This window comes from Biomphalaria glabrata, chromosome 3, assembly GCF_947242115.1.
Source record: "Biomphalaria glabrata chromosome 3, xgBioGlab47.1, whole genome shotgun sequence".
In the NCBI taxonomy this organism is placed as follows: domain Eukaryota; kingdom Metazoa; phylum Mollusca; class Gastropoda; family Planorbidae; genus Biomphalaria; species Biomphalaria glabrata.
In genome coordinates, this window is record NC_074713.1 from 40,702,641 (window position 1) to 40,717,504 (window position 14,864).

Here is a 14,864-nt window from a genome sequence, read left to right on the forward strand (position 1 = left end):
TACAAGTTTCTGAACTCTTCAAGTGTTAGTCCTAAATTTTATCTTAAAAGCATACATCAATTAAACAATCTCACTTAAGAAAAAATAGCACTTTATTAACTTATTAAAGAAAAAAAGATTTGAAGCAAGATTTAAATATGAAATGGATCACTTACCCTTCCTGATCTGATTCAGAGTGGTACTCAGCAGTACATACAATCTCTTTTTTCACCACTGGAGAACATAGAGTAGTTCTGACTGGATCCACCTGATCCAGAGCTGAGTGCCTGAAGCCAAGAGGACTTTTAGAGCTTTCGGCATAGCTGTGAGCAGCCGAGCCATCAATCAATGCTGATACCATAAAAGAATTTTTCAATGCATTCTTATGCGAAGCGTTCGTCACAGAAATGTTTTTCACAGACAAGTCCAGAAGAGAACTGTCCACTAATACATTGGAGCTGCTATTGAGGTTGCTGCCGTGGAATGATGACTGACTGTGGCCCTGAGTTGATTTCATGTGTAAAGCCGAGGGCTTTGCATTGTTTTGTTCAGTCACTGCTTGCGATGAAGGAGGTAAACAAGGGGATGAGGTAAAATTTTTTCTGATATCTGAGGTAGTAGACGTAGCTGAAGGAGGTAGCTGAAAGGCTGGATGGAGGTAGACAATGGAGGATTCAGTGCTATTGGCACTCTCTGATTTGGTGGGTGTGCTACCAGCACTACTCGTGTAGGTTCCCGGAGGCTGTCGCATGAGGTTACTGAGGTAGGTGTTTGGAGAGCTTCTGGGGTAGTCTGTGAGGGCAGTGCTCATTTGAGGGATCTCTTCATCACTCGGGTGCGATGCATCTAGACAGTTCTTAACACTGAACAAGGAAGCCAGAATCGACCGTCCAACTGAATGCTGCTGTTGATGCTGATGAACACTTGATAAAAAGGCTGCCGTTTGTTGACCCTGAATGTTGAGGCTGCTAGTTTGCTGAAGGTGATGGCCAGGCTTTTCCTCAGCCATTGCTGTCCCATGTTTCCAGTCCGACTTTGTAAAAAAAGTGGCAAGTTTATTTGAGGTAGATATATTATATCCTAATGCAGAAGTTTGTGTTTTGGGCTGCCACTGTAAAGTTTCACCAAGCAAATTGTCCACGCCATCGTCTTTGGAAGAGGTTGACGTGAACAATCTTTCCAATATGCTACCAGTGGCACTTGATGAATATGAGCTGCTATTTTGGCCCTCACTATCACAGCTAGGTGTTGAGTCAGATGAATTTTTGGCACTGGCCAAGGAAGGCGAATTTTTTGCCAAGTCTGAAGAATATTGGGTTTCTGACAGGCTTTGCTTTCCCTGAAAAGCATGTTTGCTTTCTGATGAGGTCAAAGGGCTAGTTGTTTGGTAACTAGACCTTGCATCATCCTTCCAGTTAGAACTTTCCTTGGTATCTTGACCAACTCCTTGACTCTGACAGTGAAATCTGACAGCTCTGGAGGTTGAGCTGCTTTCCTGAAATACATTATTGGAGAATTAATTCATCATAAAATTTTGGGGAAAATGGTGTATGCACTTGTTTGTAACTTTAAAAAAAAAAACAAACAAAACAAAATACATAGGTAACAAAATAATTAATAATTAAAAAACACAGTCAAATCTTTTGAACAGGAAATGTGATAGTAAGTGTATTTGTTTTATGTGGCTAGTAGTGCTGTGTGTGTGCGCCTGTGTATGAAATAACATGGTGTCAGAAGTGGGATGACTCCACCCGCCACAACCAATGAAATTAAATGTCAACGTAGCAGAAAATTGGAAAAGGTTCAAGCAATCCTTTTAGATATATTCGATAGCAAGTGAACTGGATACAAAAAGCAGAGAAGTACAGTCTATGACATTATTGCATGTAATAGACACACTAAAGCAACAAGTGTCTCAAATAATACATTGATATTATTAGTCTACTTTACTCCAGCCACTTGTTTTGAATCTCACCTTCTTTTACACACAGTCCTCACTTAAACACCTTCTTTGCTGTTCATTCAACCATGTACAATGAAGGTCAACTGGTCATTTCATACACAGGCACACACACACAGCACTACTAGTCACATAAAACATATACACTTACTATCACAATGACTGAATCTAAGATTACACTTCTCTGCACTATAAATTATTACTTAAGTTGTACTTTCTCTTTAGATTTAATGTAAAATGTCATCTATGAAATCTTTTTAGATTATTATAGGATCAAATTTTATTTATTTATTTAAATTTCATTTCATTTACCAGTACCGGTATATGTATGAAGTAAAATCTGAAAATATTTCTATTTCTATATATATATATATATTTACATGCGATTTTATTGTAGGGTACTATTACATATGAATAAAAATTTGCAGATATAATTTCATTAGGTCTCAAAATGTTACATCTTCAAAACAAAAATATTCACCCTCATTAATCAATATGTAATGTTGGAAGATACAGTTAAAAGGAAGTCAACTGCAATTAATTCACAGATGTTGTGCAAATGCTTCTCATAAAATCTCTGTGAAGCAATTAGTCTGAGAAACTTTTTCCCAAAACGGGATATCCATTATGCAAAGTCTAGCCACATTATGAGGAGATGGCAATACCAGGAGTTTGCATTAAGTGGGACTAGGTTCAGTAAATATGCTGCAATAGCAACATGTGTGATTATAAACAAAGTGACTTGATGCAGAAAAGACAGGCTAAGTGAGATTCATTGTTACATATGACTAGCAGAAATGCTAAATACCGGTACCAATAAAAAGATTATTTGCAATATTAAAAACTACTCTCATTTAATGTAAACCATTTTTAGAAGCCCCCAGAGGGAAAAAAAAAAACACTATTGTTTTTGTGCTGTCTGTCTCTCTACTTGTCATACTGAGATCTTAAAAACTAAAAATGTTCTTGAATATTGATTTCACATTGACCTTCATAAAGTTACTATTGTTTTTAACATTAACTCTGCATATTGCATGCTCATTAGTATAAAATAAAAGTTTTCACATAAGTTTTAAAGGACATTTCCTATTATGCACCATCATAACTCAAAAAGATTTTATTTTTAAAATCTCGTTTCACAATTGTCTTTGAGCTTAAATTAGTTTTTAAAAAACTGCTTTAATTTTCTAAAAAACTATCACTTTGTTTCAAAAGTTAAGAATGTATATTGTAGGTATGAATACATGGACCATATTAGCAATAATTATAAATAATTTAACCTAATTGAAATCTGTGTTATAACACTCTACAACTTAGCCTATGAATTCTTGTAGCCCTGATAATCATGTTGCACTAGACTGAAATCAGAAAGTTGACAGAAAGTCTGCTTAATCCAAAACCAGGATATTTTTAGGAATAAAAAAAAACAACTAAGAACAGTAACTACTGGTAAGTGTACTATATACTAAAAATTACAGTAGGTTTCAAAGATGGACAGTGAAAATGAACAAAACAATGTTATATGTGGTTCTAAACTAAATTGGTTTAAAAAAGGTTAGTTAGATTTTTTGTCCAAGAGAAGAACTCTCTTTGAAGTGTATTGACACCAATGCCTCAATGCTAGGGTCAAGGTTGACTGTTGTTCTACATAGCATAGAGCTACATCAAAGTTTATGTACTTACACATTGTATTTCATAAAAAGGTTTATTTTAGAATGTAATAATTTCACTTAAATCCTAAATATTTGTTAATCCCAATCATTTCTGACTATCGGGACTCTAGTGACTTTCATTACCTGTACTATATTTTAGTGCATGCTACCAACTTGTTTTAAAATGGGTGTATTTTTATGAAATAATTAGTTTTAAAAACACCAGTTTCCCTTTTTTGATAACCAAAAGTAGTTGCATCTATTTTTAACATACTGCAGTCAACAGTAAAATTGAATTTTCAATAGCACTCCATCCAGGTTTATTATACTGCAGACTGACAGACAATATTTTTAAGAGAAATAAACAATATTGAAAAATACTGTAATGACAATTTATTAATATTGAATGTAAAAAACAATTAAAAAAAAAGAAATGATTATCAACTTCCAAAAGGTAAAGAAAGAAAATGATATTCTTTCAGGAGCTGGGGAGAGCACAGAAATAGTTCAAAGTACCTGCAACTGTGTTAAACCATAAACTAAATTTTATTGCAAACATCACCAAAAAAGGGCAATAAAGATTAAGGCTACTAAGAAAAATGTACTCCTTTAATGTTCACAAAATGTCAATGTTAAGTTTCAACATCACTGCCTACTTTGGCAATTTAAACATAAAAATTAAAAATAAACGTTATAAAAAAAAAAAATTTTGGATGCTGCTAATAAGATCAAAGGCAACAATCAAACCGCACTTGGACACCTATATGAGAAAAACATTGCTAAGAAAAAATAAAAATAGTTACACAATTTCAAGCATAAAAAATCACCTGCTCTTCATGATTTGAACATTTTACCATTACAAAGAAGATATGAAACACCCATCACAAAAACAAATAGACACAAGAACTCTTTTGTTCTTTTGGCAATTAAATCGTTGAGCACACTGTAACTAGCTGTTCTTACTGTTGTAAATTTCACATTTAATGTTGCAGAGAAACTGAGGTATGAATGTATAATTTGTGTGCTATCATACAAATTGTTTGCTCTAATTATGTATGGTTTTGGTAATGTTTGCTCTAATTATGTATGGTTTTGGTAATGTTTGCTCTAATTCTGTATGGTTTTGGTAATGTTTGCTCTAATTATGTTTGGTTTTGGTAATGTTTGCTCTAATTCTGTATGGTTTTGGTAATGTTTGCTCTAATTATGTATGGTTTTGGTAATGCACAATTGTAAAACAAAGTTCCTCACAAATGTTTAATGTATTTACTATTAATATTATTATTCTCCTTTTGCTAACTTACAATTTGTTACCTATGTAAGCTTTGCAATTATTTCACAAATTATACATTCCTAACTAATGTGTCCTTCCTTAAACCTTCTTGTAGGCTATTTAGCAATTTACATTTTTTGTGTAACTTTAAAGTTTCTCTAGCATATTATTGATTTTTTTTTTACTGAAACCTTTTAAATATTCATGCAATGAAACAAATTCATGCTGAGGATTTTTTTCAGTTCTTTTATTTTTATTTTAGAATTTAATATATTTGTTTAAAACTCCTGCAACTTTTCAATTATTGAAATTTAAATAGCTTAATTCTGTTAACAACCATGTCAAAACCAAAGTAGCCAACCGGGCCATTGGGTTAAGTGAAATTTTTAAGTAAATTTCAAGGTTCTGCTGAGATCATCAAAAATGGGAATGTGGTGGTTTATTGATTTTAGAAAAACTGCACAACTAGAAAATGTTGGATTTTAATTTTTTTTTAATTATGATTTTTTTTTTTTTTGTTGCCCAGAAACCACACAGACAAAAGACAGAAAAAAAATTAGAAAGTTTGCATGAGATTTAATATAAAAACAAAAACATAGTGGACAGTTATTTAAGCCAGAATAACTATCTGTCTAGCAAGATTACTCCAGCAAAATTTCTTTTCAACAGCAATTAATCAGCAATCTTTTTCAACAGACACCTTTAACTTTATTATATTACTTTAACTTTATTATATTAGCTACATAACATGAAGCAGCAGCTATAAGTCAACTTATTGTATCAGTAATCCCATTTAGGCATTTTAAACAGTGTTTCTCAAACATTTAATTGTGATGTCTCTTAAGCTTTTTCCTGCATCTTGAGTAATTTATTCTCTATATAATCCTATAAGGAGAGCTCAGGTAAAAAAAAAAAATTAAATAATGAGTCAGGCGAATACTGAAGTGATAGAGACATTGGAAGCAGTAGAGCATGTATGTTTGTAAAGAAAGAAAGTATAGTTCCAAATGGTCGGGGAAGTTGCTTAAAGTAAACAAAAAAAAAATATGGTTAGTAGTTGCCATTAGCTGAAACTTCTCAGTTCAGCCAGTGATGAAATGTGTATATGACTTTGGACATTGCTTATCCTAATAGGCACAAATCAGTAATCAAACTCAATTGGGACAAAATATTTCTGGCTCTAAAAAAAAATGTTGGCTACAAAGACATATTCTACAGTAAACTAAGCAATGACCTCCCTCCATAATGAAGATAGTGCTGGGTTATGAATAAAATATCAAGCACCCTTATCTGATATGTGTCAATGACTAAAGTATTACCCACCTGTAGCTCATCTCTGTCAATGAACTGATCAATCGTGGTCGGCCCATTCTTTGGTTTCTTTGGTGGCGGCATTCTCAACTACATTTGTTTCTAATCACCCGTATCCATGTTGGCACCTGCATGGCAGACATTGCATGGCCCTGTGGGGCGATGCCTTGAGGTAGTTTAGTAATAGCCATGAATAGAGACTATATAAGAGAAACAAAAACAAAAAGTTTCAAATATACAAAATGTGTACTTGACAAAATTACATGAAATGAAGTATGAAATAAGCAAAGTGCAAAAAAAAAATACTTTTTAAAAAAACAAAGCTTATATTAAGTGTATCAATTAGTTTGAATCAATCATGTAATTAAATTTGTAATAAGCCTCAGATGACAATCTATTAAGGGGACTAATTCAGCTTATACCACCACTTCAGTCAAGTACTATTTCTTTTCCTTAGAAAGGTGACTAACTCAGTTTATACCACCACTTCAGTTAAGTAATATTTCTTTCCCTAGTTTGAGATACCAAACAAAATCATTTATTAATGTTTACAAACTTTTGGCCAGGCAGACAGAAAGATAGGGTGAGTTGATGTAAGCTTTGTAAAAAAAATCATTAAGACAAGAGCCTTATTGGACAAGTCTGATAAATTGCAGGCACATGAAGTTTGACATAACCAAAGGCTGACATTTAGCTTCTAAGGTCTTTTTTAGTATTTGAATTGTAAATCAATAGATCTAAATGAACATTGCATGGCAATGATTTAGATAAAAAAAAAATTATAAATATACTTTTACTTTTTAATCATCTATTCTTGTAGGGCTGCTATGTATGATCTCTATAACTGTAAACTATACAATATATGCCTCAAAATAATGAAATAGAGCACTACATGCGTTACGTAAAAATCATCAACATAACAATCTACAACAGTCAGATGCATACTGTGCATACCAGTATCGCTAAAAGGGTGCATTCTAAAAAGTTCTACTTAAAAGATGAAAGAACATATATTAATTAAATTATATTACATTTTTACACATGTTATGTCATTTTACTTTAATAATATTGAAACATGGATTTATTACAGGTACTAGAATGAATATGTATTTTTTTAGTCCTTTTTTTGTCCTGCAGGGTGTAGATAGGAAATCACGGCAGGAGCCAGATAGGACTAAAGTCTGCAGGGTGTAGATAGGAAATCACAGCAGGAGCCAGATAGGACTAAAGTCTGCAGGGTGTAGATAGGAAATCACGGCAGGAGTCAGATAGGACTAAAGTCTGCAGGGTGTAGATAGGAAATCACGGCAGGAGCCAGATAGGACTAAAGTCTGCAGGGTGTAGATAGGACTTCACAGGTAGGAGCCAGATAGGACTAAAGTCTGCAGGGTGTAGATAGGAAATCACGTCAGGAGCCAGATAGGACTAAAGTCTGCAGGGTGTAGATAGGAAATCATGGCAGGAGTCAGATAGGACTAAAGTCTGCAGGGTGTAGATAGGAAATCACGGCAGGAGCTAGATAGGACTAAAGTCTGCAGAGTGTAGATAGGACATCACAGGCAGGAGAAGTTCAGCAGGGTGTAGTCAGAACATTACAGGCTGGATAAGTTGAGACCATTTGTTATCGAAGGCCTGAACACTGACCAGCAACATCACAGTGTGATAAGTTCAGCACTGTGTAGTTAAAACATCACTGGTTAATTGCTGATTGTAATTACATTGATATAGAAGGTGAAATAATTTAAAAAAAAAAAAAAAAGATTTGGTTAGAAAACTGAACAATAAGTTATTTTCTTTGCTGACCACTGATAAATATCACAAAAGGCAAATTCACAAATATAATTAATTTGATGATCAAAAATTAAATTGCAGTCTAAACTCCTAAATTCTTCTAGTCAGCAGTGTTTATTGAGCTTTGTCCTAATTAAAGTTGTCTTTGATCAATAGGTTTAACTCTGAGATGGGCTGATTTCATCCCTTACTTTCATTAATTTGAAGTTAATTTTTAAAGATCTATTCTTGTAAGGATGCTATGCTTGATATCGATTGACTGAATGTAAACAGTAAAGCTCCCCTTTCAGACCTTGTAGTCTATGGGGCAGATAATGTAAAAGTCATCTGTTTCTGAGGCCTACAGTTAACGAGGGTGTCATGTAGCCAGCACAACGACCAACCGCATTTACTTTTCCCCAACTAATGTCAGGTACCCATTAGAGCTGGGTGGACTCAGAGGGGCTCAAAGATCCCACAATAAAAAAATCCCAGTCTTCACCAGGATTCAAACTCGGTACCCACTGTTTGATTTACCGCTCAGTCATCACGCCTCTTACTGCTCAGCCACCGCACCTTACAAAGCTTATATTAACTCTGTCAGTCTGTCAGGTAAAAAGTTTGTACACATTATTTCTCCCACACCCTATCTCGGATCAACTTGAAATTTGTATTATAATAAATATCCCTATTCACACAGAGGTTAGCTTTAGCAGCTCCAACCTCATTTATATATGGGCATATATATATATATATAGCTTTCTCTAAACATTGTTTCAGACAAACCATGATTTAGTCTAGGAACTTTGACAGTTAACATTTTTCTACCCAGTACTAAATATCTTCTATATATCTGTGCAATTGTTTTGATCAGCATTGAGATTTGAGACCTTTGATGGTATAAGATTGGAGACCATACATTGCTTTGGTGGCATTAGTTTGGTGATCACACATTGGTTTAGTGGCATTAGATTAGTGATCACACATTGGTTTAGTGGCATTAGATTAGTGATCACACATTGGTTTAGTGGCATTAGATTAGTGATCACACATTGGTTTAGTGGCATTAGATTAGTGATCACACATTGGTTTAGTGGCATTAGATTAGTGATCACACATTGGTTTAGTGGCATTAGATTAGTGATCACACATTGGTTTAGTGGCATTAGATTAGTGATCACACATTGGTTTAGTGGCATTAGATTAGTGATCACACATTGGTTTAGTGGCATTAGATTAGTGATCACACATTGCTTCTTCAGCCACATTGCTGTTTCAGTCACAGAGCTTCTTCAGCCACATTGCTGTTTCAGTCACAGGGCTTTTTCAGCCACATTGCTGTTTCAGTCACAGGGCTTCTTCAGCCACATTGCTGTTTCAGACAGTGCTTTCCAGCACAGCACAAAGGTATTCTCATCAACCATATCACCACCATTGTGCCACTTTATTGCACCTTTATTGTAAATAAAGGATAGGAAAGATTAGACTGTGGCTTGCACAATGAACTTTGTTTTAAGTGAAGCAGAGTGGTGGCCAATAAAATTCACTCTCTAGCTTTTCATCAACTCTAGAATGTCAACATGGAACTGTACTGCCAAAGTATTTTTACTCAAGACATTGAACACTCAAAATGCATATGATTCTATTTTGGTTAACACTAATTTGTACAAATGCTCCTTCTTCCATAGTGCTATTTCAGCATGGAATGGGTTGTCTGAGTCAGCTAGGAAAACCAATGACATGGCAGAGTTTAAGTCATTGATTAACATGCATGACTAGATTGACCTAGGAACATGCGTAAGACATAATCATCTTCTTTTTGAAGTAATGTTTGTATTTTATAAGATAAGATAAAAGAAATCAGTTTGCAAGGAGCAGCAACAACAAAAAAATAAATTAGAATCAAAAATCAATAACTAAATATTTGAAAGAGTAAGCTGTAGCAGCTATCATTTAAATAAATCCTGCATCCTTTTTAATACAACTATCTGTCATAATATTTGTATAAATTTGTACATTTTAAAAGAAAATATGTATATATATAAATAAAGTATAAATATATATAAATATATAAATAAATTATATATATATTTATTTATTTATTATTTTATTTATTTGTATATTTTGAGAACTTTCAAACATAACAATAAAGCCTAAAAATTAGTTACATTTTTATTCATTTTAAAGGAATTTATTTTGGTCCTGTTTTCCCCAATTGACACTAGGTCATGTTGACTTTTCAGAATTCTTATCTACAATGTAAATAAACACAAGGAATCAAACAGGAGAAAATGGGGCATGATCAAATCAATACCAATTCTGACACAATGGACAAGCTAATTAAAGGAACACTGCAGTATTGTGTTTTGGGCAATTATTAAGACAATTATTTTTTTAAGCCCTTTACTACTAAACTATTTATATTTTGAACAATCTACACTTGTAGATTGGACACAATCTATACTTGTAGATTGGACAAGACTTATCTGGCTTTTAAAAGTCTTATTTTTTAATTTAGGTTGCAATCAATATTTATATATCTATTTAGAAGACTACAAGACTTCCTGCATTGCCAGAGTATTTTTAAAATGAGCATCAGTTGACTTTAGTAACTGACTGGACTTGACAAGTTTCAGAAATTCTTTCAGAAATTATGTCCTTAACCTAACCTCCTGATGGACAGCAAAAGATAATGGTGGATAGGGTTTAAAGCCTGGTGATAATCCAGAGAGCATACTACACAAACAAGTAACCAACCTTTATCCAATCCCAGTTATTTAGACCAAATATCATTTACTGTAGCATAATAGTCTGAGAGAAATGTGTACATCTGAGATTGGAATTTTCATTTCTAAACTGGCACACACCAAATATTTATTTCAATTGGTAGTTTTGTATATATGACAATTATTCTGATTATTCATCTCAAGGAAAATGATCCTTAAACTTTATACAAAAAACAAGACAAATGATCAGTAGTTTTTTAGAGCACCTCTTAATGACATATGTGAAGGCTGAAATCATATGTTTTTGTTTTTTTATTTAGATCAATAATTTTTTTCTTTATCTTGTTTATTTTATACCTTTAAGTCTAAAATAATATCTCATTGCATCATAAGTAAAATTTTCTTGACATATGCAGTTAGATTCTTTGATGTATGGCTAACTTTGGTAATCCTACATTTCTGGCAATACGACCCCCCCCCCCCCTCCAGTATCATAAGATTATCAAGTGTCAAGTGTATAAGCCTTTGAGACCCAAAGAAAAATTACACTTGAATTAAGGTGTAGACTGCAATTTTAAAAATTCCTTATATGAATCCCTAGAAGACAAAAAGTAGGTCCCATCTAAATATTATCCAATCATCTTTATTCTTCTGATATAATCATTACAAAATATATTTTCTTAGAAATAGTTTAGCTAACAAAGTAGTGCAAGAAACATGTAAGACACATAGATCTATATATTTTTTTAGCCTTTCTAACCATAAGTAATGTAGTTGCACCTCAAAGGAATCAGGAAGCTTAACTTGTGTGACTAGACAGTTTACTTGTCTTAAACTGTTTTTTTGGTTGTTCTTTTTTTCACAATCAATGACTTTAAAAAATAATAAAGTACCTCTTTGATATCTTGCAATCTATGAGGCAGATGATATAAAGGTCATCTGTGTCTGTGGCCCAGGGTTAATAAGGGTAGTCATGTGTCATGGATGTCAGCACAATGACCAAACACCTTTACTTTTCCCCAACTTAAGTCAGGTACCCATTAGAGTTGGGAGGACTCAGGGGCGACCTAAGTTCAAAATCCCATTCTTTACCTGGATACAAGCAATAATTAAGATGTTAAATTGCTTACATGAAAGGTTCCATGTGTTTTAGGGAACTTTTGTGAAATGTTATATTTGTGACTGAGGTCTCTGTAGTAATGTGGGCAAGCTTGGTTGAGAGGCTAAGTATGCTTGATCTTGGTTTGGCTTGGCTATCTATGAAGGGGGCTCGAGGTTCAACACCCGACTCGAGCAGAGTTGTGTTTACTGAGCGCGTAAAGGCAGCACGGAAAACCTCCCAGATACCCTCTACCCCACTGGTCCACAAATGAGATTGGACCATAGCGCTCTGAGCATGCTATAAGCATGAAAGTAGCTCTATTATTATTATTATTATGTAAATAAATTCAGATAATCCAATGTTTAGTCACAATGTAGGTTTCACAATAAAATCACCATTGAGGGGTCTAATTCTAGATGGATCATGGAATGGAACTGACTCCTTACTTTTATTGAGCTAAAAAAACATACTTCACTAGGCCTATACTTTAAGGAAAACATACTTCACTATCACTAGGCCTATACTTTAAAGAAAAACATACTTCACTAGGCCTATACTTTAAGAAAAACATACTTCACTAGGCCTATACTTTAAAGGAAAACATACTTCACTAGGCCTGTACTTTAAAGGAAAACATACTTCACTAGGCCTATACTTTAAAGGAAAACATACTTCACTAGGCCTATACTTTAAGGAAAACATACTTCACTATCACTAGGCCTATACTTTAAAAAAAAACATACTTCACTAGGCCTATACTTTAAAGGAAAACATACTTCACTATCACTAGGCCTATACTTTAAAGAAAAACATACTTCACTAGGCATATACTTTAAAGAAAAACATACTTCACTAGGCCTATAATATACTTTAAAGAAAAACATACTTCACTAGGCAAGTAGGCTATATGACAGTCTTGTTTTATGTTAATTTTTTCTGTTATTTTTTGTTTAAAACACATTAACTTACAGTATTTTTGTTAAAAAATATAATTAAGTTTAACTTTGTGTCAAAAATATACATGGCACAGACAATATGGTCCAATTATAATGTAAAATAGTGACTACACATTTTGAATGCCTTTAAAAAAATACCCAAATGAAATAATGAATGATTGATGGAAAATGGTGTTTAGGTAATATAAATCTAGAAATTCCTTTACTTAAAACTTGCTAAGTAAATGTTTAATGTCAAATTATTTATCACCAATCCTAAAGAAGTAACTGAATGAATGTTTAATGTCAAATTATTTATCACCAATCCTAAAGAATTAACTGAATGAATGTTTAGTGTTAAATGATTTTAGGAAGTTGTAAGCTCCATAAAATATGAATGTTTAATATCAAATGATGTCTCAAGACTCTATAAATTTAACTGAATGAATGAATGTGTAATCTAAACATAAATACACTGTAGCCACAAAGCCACTCTATTCTCCAGGCAATATATATATATGTATTAATGAATGTTTATGCAAAATGGACCATCATAGAGTTCTTGAAGAAAAAAACTGGGTGAATGCAATTTGAATGTTTTATTGTATAGTATACAACATGTAATGTGTTTTCATGTATGTTGTAAAGTATTTGAAAGAGATTGATGTTTCAAAATCAGTGGCATTGCTATCATAATTCAGAACTAGATTATACTTTTTTTAAAAATACAAGATAATTAATTTATTCTAGATCTAGATATAAATCTAGCAGTTTAAGGATTAATGCATTGTTAGGTGTCTGAATAATTGATCTAATTTTTCAAAAAAGCAATAGCATTTTTAAATACTACCTGGTAGAATAATCTAGATCTTGACTACATCTGTCTTTTCAATACTAATAATGTAATTATATCTAGATCTACAATCTACAAGATATGAGTAACCATGTTTAATGATGTTATGCAATACAAAACAAATTCTGCTAGTAGTGAGCTTGATATTAGTTTGTTACACGTGAAAATCATACAATAGATGTATTATGTAAGCCATGTATTAAACAAGCACATTATTTTATCATAAAACATATAATACTAATCTTTTCTTACACAAACACGTTTTCTATTCATTTGCGTTTCTTTCTCACTCACCTGCTTCTAGTACTAACCAGCCTTGCAGATCACAAAACCTTGAGATAGGGGTGGGAGGGGGGCTACCAACAAGGTGTATTCTGAAGCTACACACATAACAACTAGATCTAGTTTATCTTAGCACACTTTTTCCCGACCCGAGCAAACCAATCTACAATCTGATCAACTCGAAGCACTGATCATCACAACAATAAAACGCTGAAAAGAAGAAGTGTCGGGTTAAATTAAGCATTGGCTTCGCCTACCTTAGATTTACATGGTAGAGTCCTTTGAAGCAGTGTAATAACCCTATTGAATTCTGCGAGCTAAGTATCCGTGGTCAGGCGCACAATACAGCGCACGTCCTAAGTTATTTCGGGTCATCATGCCGTTATGTCAGTATGACCTCATGTTACCTACTCCACTGAGGTCAGTCACCGTGGCTCGCTGGCAAGGCTGCGCGCGCCTGCAGAATACACAGTGACATACACACATTGGCCACAAAGCTAGTAGTGCTGCGCCAAATGACGACCTTTTCGCATTCACAAAAATAAAAAGGTTCAAAATTTAAAGATTTTTCATATTCTAATTAGACAATATTTTGATCTTTGGTGCAATAGGATTTCGCGCTGTTTTAAGTACAAATAAAAGGAATTAACAATATTTTTAAATGCTATAAAAATGAAATTAGGTCAACTTAACACGCAGGGTTACTGGGTCGCGAGAGGTCAACACTAGGGTCATATCTGGGTCACATAAAAATAAATTTTTGGTTTGTACTCTGGGGTTGACTTTAGAATGAGGATGAACCACTAGTTTTAAAAAAATGTGTTTTAAATTTAGATAATGATTAAATCACTAGAATATCTAAATATTTTTAGATTTAATGTCGATGGACCAGATCTAGTTCATGCTAAATAGAACGACTACTTTTGTTTTGGATCAATATCTGCTATGAAAAAAAAAAGAAAGTCATACAACATGGGAACCATATTTTCAATCAATTAGTTTTGTTGTTGTTGTTGTTTTT

The 14,864-nt window shown here is 33.3% G+C and overlaps 1 protein-coding gene across 1 annotated transcript in view; it reads right to left on the reverse strand.

Annotated features, from left to right (window-relative positions):
• LOC106078160 (probable nuclear hormone receptor HR38) overlaps positions 1-14,259 on the reverse strand; it is a 104,494-nt gene extending 90,235 nt beyond the window's left edge. The window contains exons 1-3 of the mRNA XM_013238931.2: positions 14,101-14,259; positions 6,188-6,375; positions 156-1,474 (exon numbers count right to left, since the gene is read on the reverse strand). Of these exons, the coding sequence (XP_013094385.1) occupies positions 156-1,474; positions 6,188-6,259 (1,391 nt within the window). The 5' untranslated portion in view covers positions 6,260-6,375; positions 14,101-14,259. The remainder of the gene's footprint in view (positions 1-155; positions 1,475-6,187; positions 6,376-14,100) is intronic.
• Between the last annotated feature and the right edge of the window lie 605 nt (positions 14,260-14,864).